The 17,080-nt window shown below is 48.3% G+C and overlaps 1 protein-coding gene across 1 annotated transcript in view; it reads right to left on the reverse strand.

Annotated features, from left to right (window-relative positions):
- Positions 1–17,080, reverse strand: part of LOC144162282 (FAS-associated factor 1-like) — a gene marked incomplete at its 5' end in the record, with an annotated part of 38,523 nt that overhangs the window by 2,473 nt on the left and 18,970 nt on the right. The window contains 7 exon segments of the mRNA XM_077692760.1: positions 2,062–2,277; positions 5,535–5,645; positions 8,133–8,213; positions 10,442–10,530; positions 10,969–11,105; positions 13,426–13,574; positions 15,190–15,271. Of these exon segments, the coding sequence (XP_077548886.1) occupies positions 2,062–2,277; positions 5,535–5,645; positions 8,133–8,213; positions 10,442–10,530; positions 10,969–11,105; positions 13,426–13,574; positions 15,190–15,271 (865 nt within the window).

Here is a 17,080-nt window from a genome sequence, read left to right on the forward strand (position 1 = left end):
GATCAGCAATACCTGCCACGAATCTGATCTGGTCAGAGGCACTACATACACACAAGAGCGAATGCTTTTATCTCAGCCAGGGCAAAATGGTTAGGAAACAAAACAAAAACATGGGAAACAAAACACTGCCACAACTAGTATAACGTAGCGGGTGAAATTTTTTACTCGAGCTGCGCAACTATTTCCCTTAACGAGTCCGGGGAATTTTTAACCAGTCACTGAACGGACGAAGGAGAAGCCTTAGGATGCGCCTACAAGCCGGAAGAAAGGCGAGAAAGAAGTCAAAGCTTGCTTCGTCTAGCTGTGACACCATAAAAGATTGCAGGCACAAGTTCTCCCTGCAAAATAAACACATTTACTCTGCAAACAACATTACTCAAGCTTGAGTTCATTGCTGCAATGTAAGCAGAACGTAAATAGAACATAAACGGAACATAAACAGGACATACCCCAGGGAAGTGAGATTCCGTTCCCTAATGGGTACAAGCCCCACATTTCCAGTGCGCACCCAGCGCCATGTACTGCTTTGCTTGTAACAGCCCTTCCGTTTTTTTTATGCATTTGCTAAAATGGCTCCACCGTTCTGCCTCTGCAGCCTAGGGGTACAATCGTAAGTTTTGGAAGGAACGCTCTGGGTTCGAGCCCTAGCAATGCTAGTATTTTTGTAGCGTAAGCTACACTGGCCGAGGTTGAGCAGTTTCGCGTGTGCCGTGAAGGGCCGTTCTGCGCAAGCGCGAGGAGCATTGGATTGGATTGGACTGGATTGGATTGGCTTGGATTAAAGTGGATTGTGTTGCGTCAGCCGCGGTAGACGCCCTGGCGCTGGTGCGTGCCCAGGTGTGCGCCTCAATTGCGCAGTAGCCAAGTCTGACGGTGCACCGGAGCCGCTTGCTAGCCGTTTCGCGTGGCTCTAGAAGAGCCGTGCTGAGCCTGCGCGAGGAGCAGTGACTGGACTGGACTGGACTGGACTGGACTGGACTGGACTGGACTGGACTGGATTGGACTGGATTGGACTGGATTGGACTGGATTGCTGAACCTTAGCTCAGGCTACGTATATCCTGGCATAGCAGAGCTAAGCCACTACTAATTTTTCTTCAAGGCCTGTTTTTTTTTTTTTAAATTGTAAAATGTTCTATTAGCTTGATTCTGCACATTCTTTTGATATTTTATATAAAAGTGGCTTGGCGTCTTTTCTTTTAGGTCGGTGGGGTGGGGCATGTGGGATGCCCCCACCTTTTTTAACCCTTTCTACCCTAGTGGTGTCAATTGACGCCGCCACATAAAAGTTTCTCTAGTGAATAATGAACGAAACTGCTAATTTTGGGGGGAATTGTTCTTCATTGATGCCTAGCGCGATAGATATGACTATTGTTTATTTTTAGTGAAGCTGCACGCTACAAAGCAGCAGCAGCTCCGCTGAGGACGAAATTACGACATTGGGGCTGATAAAAATGGTGGGCTGAGGTTTATTCCCAAGCTTCTGAATCTATAAATAAGCGCATTACGAACCTCATTTTTTGTTTGTAGGTTCGTGCGGTCATAAAATTTAGGAAAACATTCAAAAAGTGATGTCTCTGCTCGACATAAAATTTTCAATTGCCAGATGTACTAATTAAATTGATTCATTAATAAATGTGTAATTAATCCCACTTCCAGGTCTATTTTTTGTCTGGGGGTTTATGGTACCCTAAAATTTAAGAAAACACACAGAAAACATTGTTTTGCTTGAAATGAAAAAAAAAAAAAAATCGGCTGAAAGGGTTAGAGGTGGGGCGCTGCATGTGAAAACGTTTAAGCTCAAAACAAAACTCCTGTTACCGCTTTCCCAACATTTCACGGTAGCCCCAAAGGTCTCGCACTCTGCCCCACGCTCTTCATCGGCGCTCATGACTGCACCGCAACGCCAACCACTCCGAGCGTTAATTAACGTTTCGCATCGTGCCGTAAGCGCTGGGCTTGTTACCTTGGAACGAAACACCACCCCAGGGGACAACAGTAAAGCTTCGGACAATGCCCCTCGCGAAAAGGCTCCCTTTGGTTCTGCACCGCGGCGGACTCACGTCTCGGAGGGGCCAGGCGGCGAGGAGGCGGTACCGCTGGGCAGGGTAGCCCCTGGACTCGAGGAACAGCAGCAGCTGGCTGAGGGGGCTGGAGGCGAGGAAGCGGCGGCTCAGCGTCTCGCCCGTGGGTAGCCGCACCCGCAGGTGCGTCATGGGCTCCTTGGCGTCCTCGGGGGGCTCCGCCGCCACCATGGCCGCCAGGGACTCCTGCAGCGCCTGCGGTCACGGCGGCAGCAGCGCCATCGTCGTCATCCTGCCAACGGTCGTCTCCTCCCCCCACTTTTCATCTCTCGTACCCTGTAGACGCCACTCTGTGCAACCTTCGCTGTTGCTGCTCTATAGCCTCACTTGGAAAATGACCTTGAGCGACCTTGGTGTCGACGCAAATGGCACAAAAACACTAGGAAGGCCAGAAGCAAACCATCCGTCATCATCAATGTCAACATCATCCTTCATCATCATCACTCCTCTCTACACTGGGTCCTCCCCCCCTTGTACATTGTGGCCACTCTGAGTAATGGTCTGCCACCTGCTGGCGGCACTTCATGCCACTAGTCCAGCCCAACTGCACTCGAGGTGAACACCTAGTATTCTCACGGGAAAATGCCCCTGAACGACCTTGACGTTAACACCAACGGTACAAAAACTAGAGGAAGGCCAGCGGTGTGTAAGAGGTAATGAATGAATACCAAAGCTAATTGGTGATTCATCGCTGATTGATAGTCACGATTAGTAAGGTGGGATTAAGGTTGATTAGGGTGGATTAAGGATAGCAAAATAGCATGGCTGTTTTGCCATCAGGTGGACAGGTAAACGAGAGGTACCCCTCGCAATGGTATGCAAGGCTGTCACCTTCGAAACACGCAAGCGCCCTGAGAAATTTTTTCCCTCTCAGTCCCAGCTACAATGTCTTCTACAAGAGCTTATGCCCACCACATCTACAATTCTTTTCTCCAATCCCCATGCATTACACCCGTCATCCCTGGATATCTGGGCTGATCTAGGTTTTTGCAACCGCAAGTTACCACAGGAGGGACACACATAAAACTACCTGAGTGCAATGGCTGTTCCATACTAATTCTTGTGTACTGGATCGACACCCACATCCATAAACCATCAGCGGAAGTGAGGCACCCCGCCCAGTCGCCTGAAAAGCCCTTGAGTTGGACAAAAACTAATTAACAAGGATTAACAAAACCATTCAGCTGGCAAGTTCCTCTCGATGAAAGCTCATCTGGCAAAGACACGTAATAGGTGCACTGAAAGTCTTTCTGACTTGACCATGCTACAGATATGACAGTACTGCAAGAACCCACTCTCTGATCTACTGCGGGCTTCGCAATAAGATTCACAAATGTCAGTAAAGCCACATACGTGGCACAAGCCTCACATGCAGTCTCACAACTCACGTCCAACAGAAAACGAGTGTTTTGAAATAACAAGACTGTCACGTGATCATACGGACAACCCACCAAAAAGGTTAAGAAAACAAACATCACTGCATACATATGCTGTCTGTTCTCTGATAACACAACTGAAGGGGGCTGGTTGACACTACTGCTTCAAGAGTCAAAACATAAGCACTGTGCATGGTGCAGTACCACATGTGTACCGTATTTTCACGCATATAATCTGCCCCTGCATATAATCCGCACCCCACTTTCAGCCCGCCAGAAAAGAAAGAAAGAAAAAAATCCTCGCGTATTGCCCGCACATTTGAGACAGGAACGCTACTGCTCAAGCAACACATCACATACTATGTAGACAGAAAAAGTGTATATTTAGCAAGTAGAATACACTGACTGCAAGGCCAAAGTCAAAATTCACTCAGTGTCATTGCTTTCGCTAGAGCTATCAGTTGAGCCGCAGTCCTCACTGTTGTATACAAGGTCATCTTCAGTTCCATCCATGTTGTTTGTGATGCAGCATCTTTTAAGCTTTTTGGCTCCATGGAAGGCTTAGTCAGTATTACTACGTAGGAACTTCATGGCACAACGTGCATTGCCATGAAGCTGCACTAAAGGAAAAACCCTGCATATTATCCGCACCCCTACTTTGCTGCTGAAACTTCCTATCTTTGGTGCTGGTTATAAGTGCGAAAATACGGTACATTTTCAATTCGACTGACTGGGCATGTGCTTGAGGCTTACGTTGACATGCCTTGCTCCCTGTCTTACATACAAGGAAGCGTGTGACATTACGAGTCTGTCCGCCATGTTACTTTCGTGCTTGACCAACAGGCATTCATGTTTTCATTTCGCTCTCATGGAAAACCGTATTCCGACAAAAACATTTCCCTCCAAATGCTGAGCAATACATTTCCTATGTAAGTGCATGAAACAGAAGCCACTGCCACATCATACGTTTGGGTATTTCTCAGCACTAAATAGAACTACACGTATTGCCGCGAACCATGCATTGGGTTTGTTTGTTTATGTTTTGTTTTCACTTCCCGGCCGCGCCCGGCCGTGTTATCTGTGTACCAAGCAAAGCACATGTTCCATTCTTTATTCTCATGCCGCACGGGTTATCTAATTCTGATAAGGAGAGCATTTCGCCCTAACGTCACTAGCCTAGAATAATCCTCTTTGATCTACATTGGATGCAAATTGATGGTTCGAGAAACACTCGCGCCGAAAGATAAAAGCCTGCAGAGTAGACGCAATAGTATTCGATCCACCGACACTCGCCTGCACACGTCACTTGGTTGACTGCTGCTTCGCCGCCTGGGTGCTCTTTGAGTAGTTAGGGGAGCCCAAGTTCGCTCCAATAAACTTGTTTTTCCTTCAAGACAACAGCGTCGTCTTTGGCTTTGTGACAGTACGAAACACCAGCAGCGAAAACTAGTTGGATCAAATAGGAGTTCCCTTTGCACTCCTAATGGCCCCGGTGTATTTTTTTGGGAAACTTGTCAACTCTCCAAAAGAAAGCATCCCTCTGTCCCGCATTACTGCAGTACTGAAAAAAATTCAAGGCCCGCTCCACTCAGGTAATCTGTATCGTGGGCATCACAATTCCATCATCGGTCTGCCTACTACAGACATCATTGCAGTCAACGTATTCGTTCTTTTGCAAGTATGGGACACGCACACGGTCCGTCCATTTAGTATACAGCAACGCACCTGCTCGCAAAATCATGCGCTTGCCACACACGGCACCAGTGTAACCATCGACTTGAAAAAGCGCACATGTCCACGTCTGTGAGTGACAACACGGACATCTCTATTGACACCATGATGCCCATCCATCATTCTGCTGTACCCCGAACGCTGACAGCTGTCAAAACCTAGCGATGAACAGCACGCACTGACCAAGAACCTGCTTTTATGAGTACGGCGCCCGGAGTTCTTGTCCATGGACACGAACATTCACCAGCCATACACAGCTTCGCTGTAGAACCCCCAAGAGTCACTGCATCTCCAGCAGTGCCCTGCACACAACAGTGGAGGGTAGAAGTGGAGTCGTGCACTGACCCTCTGCAGCTCCTCCTGGTGGAGCTCCTCGTTCCTCTGCAGGGCCCGCTTGCGCTCTTCCTCCGTCTCGCGCTCCAGGAGGGCCTGCTCCTGCTGCTGCCGCTGCTTCTCCTGCACCAGCACGGCACCCACACACACCAATCGCCTCGACTCCAGAGACACATGGGGAAGAAAGTTCCCTAGACGGACCCAGTTCCCCAGGCTTAAGAGACACATAAGAAAGAAAGTTCCCTAAAGGTACTCAGTTCCTAACTACACACCAGACACGCTAGAGCACACTGTCGGCACAACGGTCCCTGTAGTACGAGGTAAAGTAATGGCATGTGTAGGGATGGGCGAATATAGATTTTGAGGTTCGAAGCGAATTCGAAGCGAATAGTGATTTGGTCGAATAATTTCGAATCGAATAGTTCGAATAGTACACATTGCAAATCACAAAGACAAATGAGCAACTTGTGACCTGACTAATGTACACAATTTTTTCTAATAATTAGAACTCACGTAAGCACAGCATTGTGTAAAACTATTACCAGTTGAAGATTTATTGCAAAATCACACACAGCTTTCCTTTGCTGTATTCACAAGTTTTCATGAAGAAATGCCTGTTGCGCCACATGCTCTAGGTGCAGCAGTTTCCGCCGGCTGCTCATGCACAAGTTTAAGCACCGCCTAGAAACTCGCAGAGTTAAGCGGCGCCTAGAAGCTCCGCTAAAAAAAGTATTGTAGCCACTAGTATACTCGGCCGTAGCCAAGCAAAGCGCCAGTGGCTGGCCGCCATTTTGAATAGGCTCGCTTAGTGCGGCATACTGCCGCGCTGAGCGAGCCTATTCAAAATGGCGGCATGCCTATTCAAAATGGCGGCCTGTACAAGTCTGCTGGCTTGGTGCCGCTATGTTCGGAGCGGTGTCGTTTCAGTGCCGCCTTTTTTTTAAACCTAAAGTGTGCTGGCGGCCGAGAGCTTCGTCGAACCTCTAGGCAAGGCAGCAACTCGGCAGTGCCGGCACTGATAATAGAAATGTCCGCGTTGGTGGGTCTTGAGCCAAGCCTGGGGTAACTCTCGGAAAGCTTGACCGAAAAGCTTGGCTGTTAGCTGCCTATTCGGGAGCATCGAATAATTCGAAAACATCGAATAGCTGCATTCGGATCGAAGCGAATAACGAATAGAGAGCTATTCGATCGAATATTCGACAATACCGAATATTCGCCCATCCCTAGGCATGTGTTCTGGCTACACACGCAAGAGAAGCTCTCAACCGATCGATCAGTCTTCTGCCTGCAACCAGAGGACATGCTTAACTCTTTCGGGACCGCTCCATAGGCGATCGATCACATATGATTGATGGTTTCGCGAGCCTGCAGATGGCAAATTTTCCTTCGATGGAACACCTAGCGACATCTAGGAGATAGTTTGAAAACTGGAGTTTTCTCTTTTGTGAAGTTTCTTTTTTTATGGCCAGGCGGCAATGCGTCAGATATTTTATTCTGACGGGCAGTGGTTTCGAATGTAAACAAACATGGCGTCACACTCGTGCGAGCGCGATAAGAAATCCGCCTCGTCTTGGTTCACATATCTTCGCCTTCTACTGTGGATTTTAACGATGAGAGTGGCAGTGAAGAGTCGAAATGCGGCTTTAGAGATCGGATTTCAGCTGGAGTGAGGATTCGGGTGTCGATCAACCTGGAACATCACATCACGCTCAAAGGTGGTTGTTGGTTTCGGTTTCAATTGGCTCTGGAGTAGGTATGTGCGTTCGAACTATGTTCTGGCTGGTTTATATTTATTCGCTAGGGTGTTAACTACCTTTGGTGGTGATCTCCTGCCACCAGCGCAGAAACAGATCGAGTTTTCGCCGAGACAAGAGCTCGGCGTGTACCTGGGCGACAACGTAGCCATGGCCCTAGTGCCATAGAGATCACACACAAAACAAAAAACCAGTTACACCTAGCCGCATCAAACTTTTTCAATGAAGAAACAAAGCGTTGTGTTAGATTTTGTATATCCTGAAGCAATTTTATTCTTTTTTAATATTGTTATATTTACGCTTTTTTCTATATTTTTCTGTAGTTTTTTTACGAAGTAGTTTTACGTAGTTTTTTTTCTGTAGTTTTTTTACGAAGTTCTTACTTTCAGATTTTTTCATGGTTCTATCGTCAGTGTTGAAGTAAAACTTGGTATTGTATGTAAAAGAAAATATAATTAGCTGCATTTTGGTATATGCTAAGGCAGGATGGTGCCTTTGCTTTATGTAAAAAAAAAAAAATTTGTACCGAGACCTCCCTTTTTCATCACTTTTTCCGGCGGTCCCGAAAGAGTTAACGGTTGTACAGTGCGGCTATGCCAGTGGCCTCACTGCCTTTGCAACCCCTCCAATGACTCAAAATGCTTGTGGTAATGCATTCTTTGCGCCGCTCTGTGGTGACGAGGCACAGGAGCGACTTTTGCTGCCGTTCTTAAGTTCTACCCGGGAATGCATAGCTTTTCCTCCACAGCAGCAGTTTTGGCGAGAGCAAAGTGTGCTGCACGATCCTCATCCCCACATGAAACAAGGTAAAAGGGGAAGCCTCTCCTGAGGTAGTAAGGGGGAGGGGGACACGCACCTTTTCCTGGTCGGCTTTGAGGGAGGCGACGTAGGCAGCATCTTGTTCCCGGCGCACCTGCTCCCGAGCCTCCCGCATTTGCTGCGAGGTGGAGGAGAGGAACAACAGGGAGCTCGGCATCTGCAAGGCTGCCCAATGACACGGATGGGACAGGCCACCCACAATTTTCCACTGCTCCATCAACGGCTGCCCATCCACCACTAAAACCCACACAAACACCCCACATGCCTGCATGACATGCCTCAACGACCTTACCCTCAAGTCAATGTCATGCAAACAGTTTGATAACTTCATTCAGCTACGCTTAAGGGGAAAAAAAAAGTAAGGTAAGGTTTCAAGGGCAGCCTCTGCCAATTTCAAGTTGTTCCATGTCCGGCTGATAAATACGGCTCAACATCTAGATACTATGTAAAATTTCACACAGACCCATAACTGCGCCTTTCGTCAAAGAGGCTCGCCAGTTAGCTGCAGTGGTGCCTGTTTGTTTAGCAGCAGACAGCCCTAAATACCCTGTGCCAAGCCATTCTGCGGTAAATGAAGTCCAACTACGAAGCGACGGAGCCCAAGTGCAATGGTATCTTAGAAGCAACTTTCAGTACCCAACTTCCTCTGGATGAAACTGCAGACCTCGAGCCACAGTGTGATGCTTAGACCACGAAGGAGCAAAAGGCGTACCGGCAAAAGAAGACCATGAGGGGCAAAAAAAAAAGGAAGAAAGAAAAGCAGACGATGCAAGGCTTGCAGTGCCAAGGCCATTAACCCGGGCAACCACACAGAGTGCTCAAGATGAAAACACGAGCATGGGCAGTGCGCCAGCCAATAAGGAGCTGCCAGCAATCAGACTGATGGCGTAAGCAATCCCAGGAGGAAGATAAACAGAGGCCACGTGGACTGTCACCAGGACACAAGCCGGTCGGGTGCCCGGACCCGGGCCACATCTCGGTGGTCATCCACAGTGGGAATTCCTAGCCCTCTCCTCTGGAAGCCAGTCGTGTCATCGAGTGTCTGAAAGGGGCAACTGCACCCTCAAGAGAGCCGCGTTTGCTACAACAACAACGGGAGCTCGGAGCGCCACGAGATGTGACCTGGCCGCACAACACCGTCATGCCATAACTATGCTGCGAGGACTGGCAGTGCGACATACCGTATTTACTTGCGTAATCCTCGCACTCGCGTAATCCTCTCACCCCTAATGTGGGCCACCAAAACTTGGATTTTTTTGGTTCCTCGCACCCCCAACTTTGCAGCGGCGAAAGTTGCCTGCTCGCGAAACCCGCATGGTGCACGCGCTCTCCAACGCGCGCCTTCCCCCGCCGCCTTTTAGTTCGGCGGGGAGCGCTGTGTATTCAAGGCCATCCAGGCGCCCTAACAACCTGCATAGCTACTCCCTAACAGGCGCCCTAACACGCTACTCACACAAACGGAATAAAAAATTACGCATCGGAAAGAATGTTTTGACACTGTCCTTGAGCCGGTTTCGTGTGCGCGCAACTAGACGATGTTCGCGCAGCCCGCTGTCGTTGTCGTCGTGTCGTCGTCGTGTCGCTGTCGTGGTCCCGTCGTTGGGCGGCGGCAGTCAGTGAGTCACTCGCGTCAGTGGTGGATAGCTCGCTGCCATTTCGAGAACTTTTTGATCTCTGTTTTGTGCTTGGTGCCGCTTCGCCATGGGGAAGAACGCCAGCTACACTGCCGCTTTCAAATTGAAAGTGATAGAGTACGCGATCGAACACGGCAACCGCGCCGCAGGCAGGCACTTCGGCGTCACCGACTTCAACGTGCGTCACTGTCGAGCTTCACAAGTAGGGCACGCACATGACGACGACGAGATAGGGCGCGCGCCAGAAAGCAAAGGCGGCAATTTCATGATCGCTGATCGACGGAATACTGTTTACGTTGTTAATCATAAAATAAAAAGAAATAGCTGCTGTTGGCAACGCTGAGCTTACATATACAAAAAACGACCGCTACATTTAGCGGGATTGGCAGAAGGCAAATTGGCAACACTGTGCGCCGTAATTTTTTTCCCCGCATAATTCTCGCACCCCTAACTTCGCATTGACTTTTCCGAAAAAAAAAGTGCGAGGATTATGCGAGTAAATACGGTACTCGTGCAAGTGACAAACCCATACTGTGTTTTTTTCCCCTGACTGAGACTCTCCCCTTTTTGTTTTAACTCTTTGCCATTCTCTTTAGCCAGTTTCCCACTATTCACTAGTTTAGCTCTGTCCAGTGAGTGTTCATTTTGTGTTTTGTACACATAAAGTCTTGTTTACAGAGTTTCCCGAACCCTACAACAGCCGAGGGCTCACCTCGTCGTGGCTCTCATTGGCCATCTCACTGTTGAACACCTCGGACACCTGCATTAGCCGCGTCATCAGGTCGTCCAGGTCCACGCTGCCTGCGGAGGGGGGTGGGAGAAGAAACAGAGGACCAACACAGCGTCACCAAATAACGGCCAGAATGACGGCAGGACAACTCCCCGCCATTACGGTGCATTCAACATTTCATGGCCAAACCCAACCGAGTTGCACCAGCCACTCTAGAACGTTCCCCACCGTGAACTCTGTCACACGTTACCAAACAGTCAAACGGCTTCAAGCAAAGTGCAAACTGCTCACTCTGTGATGGCCACACAATGTGGAAACTATGTTTCTAGTGGGAAGGACACTCCTGGCGAGATAGGGGAGGGGTGGTGACACGAGGGAGAGGACAGAGAAAAGAAGCAACAAACGACCCTTCCTCTGTTCACGGTCCGCTTTTTGAGCTGCGAGCAACGCGGAGTACCAACTACCCTCAAGCTTTCAGGGGCAGAGTCGAGGGTGGAGTCACCGCTCACCGGGGATGAGCGAGAGCACCTCGAGGGATCCCCGCACCCGCGACAGGACCACCAGCGCAGGCAGGCAGTCCAGGGCAGTGCTGCGCACGGCACTCATGGCCATGGGACCCAGCGACTGGCTGATCACCTCCAGGAACCTGCACGCCACCACCCGGCGGACCGGTGTTGCACCCCATGTTGGTACTGGGGTGTAAAATTCCCTCAGTCTAAAACATTGCCAAAAAAAGTAAACATCGTGGCGTATAGTCATCTTGGAATTATGCACGGTAAGTAATAAGTTTTAAAACTCCGGTACATTGAATGTAAGTTAAAAGGCGATTTGTGGGAAACATAGGTTCTTCTGCTAAAAATAACGAAGGGTGTAGGGGTATGGCATATCTATTAATCTCGGGAAAGTGACAACGTCTAGTATCTTCAAATCCTGAACATTCAATTAAGATATAGAGAACTGAGAGCTATCCTCCACATCTGTTGCATACTGGCTTTTACTAGGTAAGAATGAGTACCGTCATCATCATCATCATCACCATAAGCCCGTCTATGCCAACTGTAGTGCGCAGGCCTCTCCCATTAATCTCCAATTACCCCGGTCCTGCGCTAACTGCGACCAATTTATTCCCGCAAACTTCTTGATCTCATCTACCCATATACTAGCTTTCTGCCGCCCCCTGCCACGCTTGCCGTCCCTAGGGATACACCCTGTTACCCTTAATGACCAATGGTTATCTTGAGTACCATACATGTGGCCAGTCTGCACATAGGTATTTCAGTAAATCTGTTTTTTACTGTGGTTTTGTTACATGTATTTTGTTAAGGATTTGTTCGTCCCATTCCTGTTGCCATTGTTGCCGGAGTTTTCTTTGTAGACGTGGCTTCATGTCCTGGTATGGGACCTGCGATATGTCTAAGCCCCGTTGGAGTGCGGCCTTACCAGCCAATCTCTACACCCCATTGTTGTTGTTTGTTTGGGGAAGGGCAGCAATCACGCGACATCCTGTTTCGAAGACACTGCAGGCCGGGCATTTCCTAGACCTAGCGCCATGTACTGGTTAGCTTTGAATGGTGCCGCAATCGACTCTATCAAATGCTGTAGCAGGCTTGCTGTCCGGGAGGGTAGCGTTGTGGCTTCTAAGGCTTACACTTAGAACAATGGTCCCTTAATATTTCTGTTACTAGAACAATGCTCCTTTAGATCAGTTCTACGCAGTCTTTTTGTAAAAAAAAGGACGGTTTAGTACTTTTTAGACCGGTTTAGGTGCAGAGCAGAGTTCTGCACTGCACCACAAGTGCCCGTCCTGCACTGACTTGGAAACGGAATGTCGCATTACCACACTGGTGCGGCACTAAATGGAGTCGCACAAAGACGGCATAACACGAAGGACCCCGCTAGTGTCGCCAAGCTGGAATCGGCAGGGGTGGAAATGGGCTCAAGCATTTCAGCGTGGAGGAGTACCGCTTGAAAGTTAATAACGCTGAATGCATCTCCCGATTTCAACAGGAATGTTTACCTTGCCTTCTCTTCCCTCGTGCCAGGATGGCTTCGAAACCACCCTGCACATATTTGCTTTAAAAAGGCATCCTTCTCTTATCAGAAATAATCGGCCTCCGACAACTCCCTAAACTCTTGAATTCCCAGCGCAACAAACAAGGATGAAGGGATCAAAGAATCGAAGAGTTATCCCCCTTTCCCTCCAAAAAGGGTCCCCAGTGTTGACAAACTATTCAACTACCCACTGCACAATGTCAGCAGCAAAATTTCTTGATGAGGTGTCAAACAACGGGTCATCTCTGTTCACTAAACGCTTGAATTCAACCGGCGTAATGAAGTGCGACCGAGGGCCCCACTGATATCCGGAAACCGCATTTATCACTGGTAGCTTTTTGTCAGTGGGCCACCAACTGTACAAACTACTCCTCACGACTGGCGAGTCGCGACTCATTCACCTGCCTTCCTCATTATTATTACCCAGCTCAGCTGTTTAACGTTGCAGTTTAAACTGGCGCGACCGTTCCTCTGACTTGCCAATCTTCCGAACAATCCGAACTTCACAGTTCCTGTACGGCGCACTGATGCTGTCTTATTTTGTTTTTTAAAATTTCGGGGGTTCTACGCACCCACGCCTCACCTGGGATACGAGGCATGTTGGTAGTGGAGGGCTCCGCATTAATTTTGACCGCATGGGGATCGCTAACGTGCGCCGAAATCTCGCACACACGGGCGTTTTTGCTTTTCGCCTCCATCAGAAAAGCGGCCGCCATGGCCGGGAATCGAACCCGCGACCTCGTGCTCAGCAGCGCAACACCTTGGCCACTGAGCCACCGTGGCGGGTTTGATGCCGCCTTGCCGGGCTTTGCAGGGATGCTGTAGCAGTGGGTGAGTGCGCCCTCGCGGGGGTCAGAGGTCGTAAGAGGTCGGGGGTAAAAGGTCGCACTGGAAGAGCAGCAAGGGACGGTCACCTGTCCTTGTTGGAGGGCAGCGTGAGGTCCCACGGCCAGACGAGGAAGTTGAGGGTCAGGTAGGAGACGACCGCCTCCGAGCAGAGCGCCTGCGTGCAGAAGATGCTCGCTCCGGGCTCCTGGTGTAGGTACAGCACCAGAGGCCGCCGCTGAAGAGAAAAAGAAGGCAGCACCGAAGGAACCACCCCGTCAACCGCCGAGTTCCCCTTCCCGGGCAACAAACACACAATGTCCTCCCACAATCACTGATCCTAATGCGCCCAATTTTGGACCCTGATAAAATAAAAAAAAAATGCAAACGGTCTCTCCACAAGAAAAGCCACTTTTGGGTGAGAGACCTTTATTTATTTTTGTGCTAAGACGGCTCTCGTCACCATCCAGTGGCAACATACTTTAATGGGAAACCACACACGGCGCCCTTCCAAACACAAGCTGCGAAAGTTTGGAAAAATATTGTCACAGGAGGAAGACGCAGCAGACTATTGCACATGGCACTATGCCCACCCATCCGCAAAAAAGATGAGGCTCATAGTGCGACATAGCTGTGCTCGTGCCAAGGTGGACGACACCCATTAAATCCATCTCGTCACTTACAATGGCTCGTGTCACCTTCATCGTGCCGCCTCTTTGTAATATTTCAAAAAATGTTCAGCGAGAGGCTGTCATGCAGTGAAAATCCTCTGTAGAAGGGGCGTGCACTGCGCGGTGCTAGGTACATTCACTGCCCTTTCTCCTTCGTCCGGGCGAAGTGCGGAACAGCCTACGTTATCTATCTTGGGCTTGCTATCTAGAAATGGGTGCTTGCTATCTGCTAGCATTTCTTTTAAAGTTTTTTGGGCACAGAAGCACTTGCAAGGCACCACAGAGCCCCTCACACCGGCTGCAAGCGGCTGCGGGCCTTCCAATTCTTAAAGCTGTGCTCGCGATTATGGTAAGCAATTATGGTTACCTTGCAACGTTGATAATGATAAGCAACCACTGGTAGTACTTCATCACCCAATGGCACTTGGTTCTAATGTGCATGTGATTTTGAGACACATTTTTCAGCGAAAAAGAGGCACGTTTGAATGGAGTAAACACAAGCACATCGCAGAAGTGCCAACCTGAATGTTGTCAATCTGGCAAGAGTTTAAGAGTGGCCGCACTGAAATGACCCCAATTTTTCATCGCCGCATGCTGCTCTTCCGGGAACGCACTTGTCACGTAAAGTGAAGAAAACTTCTTGCAATTGACCTTGACAGCACTTGCGAAACACCCAACTGCCATTTCACGCATTCATGAACTCTCGAGTACACAGTCACAAAGAAAACTGCTCTAGTGCACGGAAAGCATTTGTATTCTAAACTTTTTCTAAACTGTGTCGCATTTTGTTTACCACTGGTTCAGCTGTTGCCCTAAATGTAGACAGAAATACACCTTCCTGTGCAATTCTTGCTATTCTGTCTTTGTTTCACCAAGCAAGGTTACACTAGTTTTATGACGACAGACCCGGTCGACCACCACCCAACAAACTGAATATTTTTAAACCTCCTTGGCAGGTGCATAAAAAAAAAACAGAGCAGTGCTGCGTTGTGACACTTTCTACACCGCCTGACGAGATCCCCAGCACAAGATCCTTTGTGGTTCAAAATGGTTAGCTTAGTTTAATCATGCACACATCTTCATACCCCTGGAACATGTGCGTCACACTGACATTTTTAACCTGCTCCCATCTCTATAAAACAGACGAAATGTGAAAGAGAAGAAGAGAAGAAAAAAAAGCACCTCTCGAATGGGCTTGTAGCAGGAGGCCTCGATGGCTTGTGACAGCGTCCCCTGGAAGAACGCCGGCGCACACTGGCCATACCTGGAAGGCAACGAACGACCGCAGTGGTGAGTGGGTGGTGCTGCACTCTCTCACCACGCTGCGTCACTTTCGCTCACTGCAAGAACCCCGTCGCTAGTGAGCACGGACCCATGCACTAGCACAGTACAGCACCTTCCCCATCAACCTACAACTATTTAAAGTGGTGGGAAGTTTCATGGTCGCCTGCACTCTCAAGGGATAGACAACCGATTTTTGTCGAGTACATGTTCTCTATCCCAAATGAAAGGGCATCCCTTAAAACACCTTAACGCAAAACAGTTTTACTGAACTTTTTAAATCGAAATTTTACATCTACGAGCCGCATGTGTCCCTCCCAAAAATAATGCTGGCAACCATGACGTAGAGTAGCTCGGCAACATACTTTTGTCTGTGTGCGAAATCAAAATCGATACATAAAAACTTGTCCTTAGCTAAGAAAAAGTGCGAATTGCACGCTTTCTTACTCTTTTAGGTGTTTTTTTTAATTCATCAGTCTTTTGCACGAAGGCGCCATCTGTTGGGATGGACGACAGGTAGAATCTGGCTTCACGCTGTGGAGGTCAGCACTCCGATTCACCCCGGGCGCGTCCTTTTTCTTTTAGGCTGCCGTTGGCCTATTTGGAAACTTAAATCGAATATTTCGGCAGAATAAACGCCCCTGACTCAGGCGTAATCGTCAAAGCTCCTTCACTGGGTCTGTTTACTGAACGCTGACGTTTATTCTGGGCATGCAGGCTCAGTTAGCCACACTGAGAGCAACCCGACGGCGGCGGGCGGCGTGTCTTGCAAACTTTCAAAGTAATGTTAAAAAATACTTATACAAATACTTGTGTTAAAATGTTTTCAATAAGTGAATAAATGTTCAGCAATTTCAGTAACTGCTAGGTTTGCAGGTAACATGACCGGGACACATATTGCAGTGTCAAGTTTTTACAGTACGAACCGCCACCCATCCGATTTCGGAAAGTTTGGTGCCAAATTAAAAATATTTCCGCCAATTTATTTGTTTATAAATTGCTTGCGGTTACCCCAGCTTATAAAACTCTCATTTTCATAATAAGCTAGAGAACATACACGCGACAAAAATTGGTGGTCCGTCCCTTTAAAGGGACAGACAATTCAAGCACATGTCCTCTAGCTCATGTGAAAGCCAGCGTTTTATAAGCTGGAGTAACCGCAAGGAATTTCTAAGTAAACAGGCGGAAATAGTTCTAATTTGGCACTCAAATTCCTGAAGCCTGAAAGGTGGCGCCATGCAGGGCCTGAATGTGACACTACTGAACATGTCCAAACAACTCCGTCAGTTTCAATGCACAATTAAAAACCCGCATAAAAACAAAGGTTGCGCATTATTGTTGTTTCACCTGGGGACAAGTTTTTAAACACCTCTTTTAATCTCACGCGCAGTTAAAAGTATGTTTTCGCACTGTCACGGTTGCCAGCATTCCGTTTGGCGGGACACGTACAGCTGGTCGATTTAAAAATTCCGATTTCAAATGATCTAGGGTGCTACCAGCGAAACCGTTTCGGGTGAAGGTGTTTCAAGTGATGCCTTTCAATTTGGGACAGAGAAAATACATCCGACAAAAAATCGGTTGTCTGTCCGTTGGCAATTTTTTGTAATTAAGTAAACTCTCTGAAACTTGTCAGTTTTGCTGCTTTTTTTTCCACTGATTTGAAATATATATCATCGTTTAAGGAACAATAGGCAAAACAGTGTTGGCCATAAAACAGTAATCTTTATATTTTTCAATACTATGAACCGTGGCGAGTGCAATAAGAGAATCGGTTTTTTGGTGCACCGCTTGG

Source organism: Haemaphysalis longicornis, unplaced genomic scaffold (assembly GCF_048455015.1).
Source record: "Haemaphysalis longicornis isolate Haplotype H1 unplaced genomic scaffold, Haemaphysalis longicornis Haplotype H1 scaffold_12, whole genome shotgun sequence".
Taxonomy (NCBI): domain Eukaryota; kingdom Metazoa; phylum Arthropoda; class Arachnida; order Ixodida; family Ixodidae; genus Haemaphysalis; species Haemaphysalis longicornis.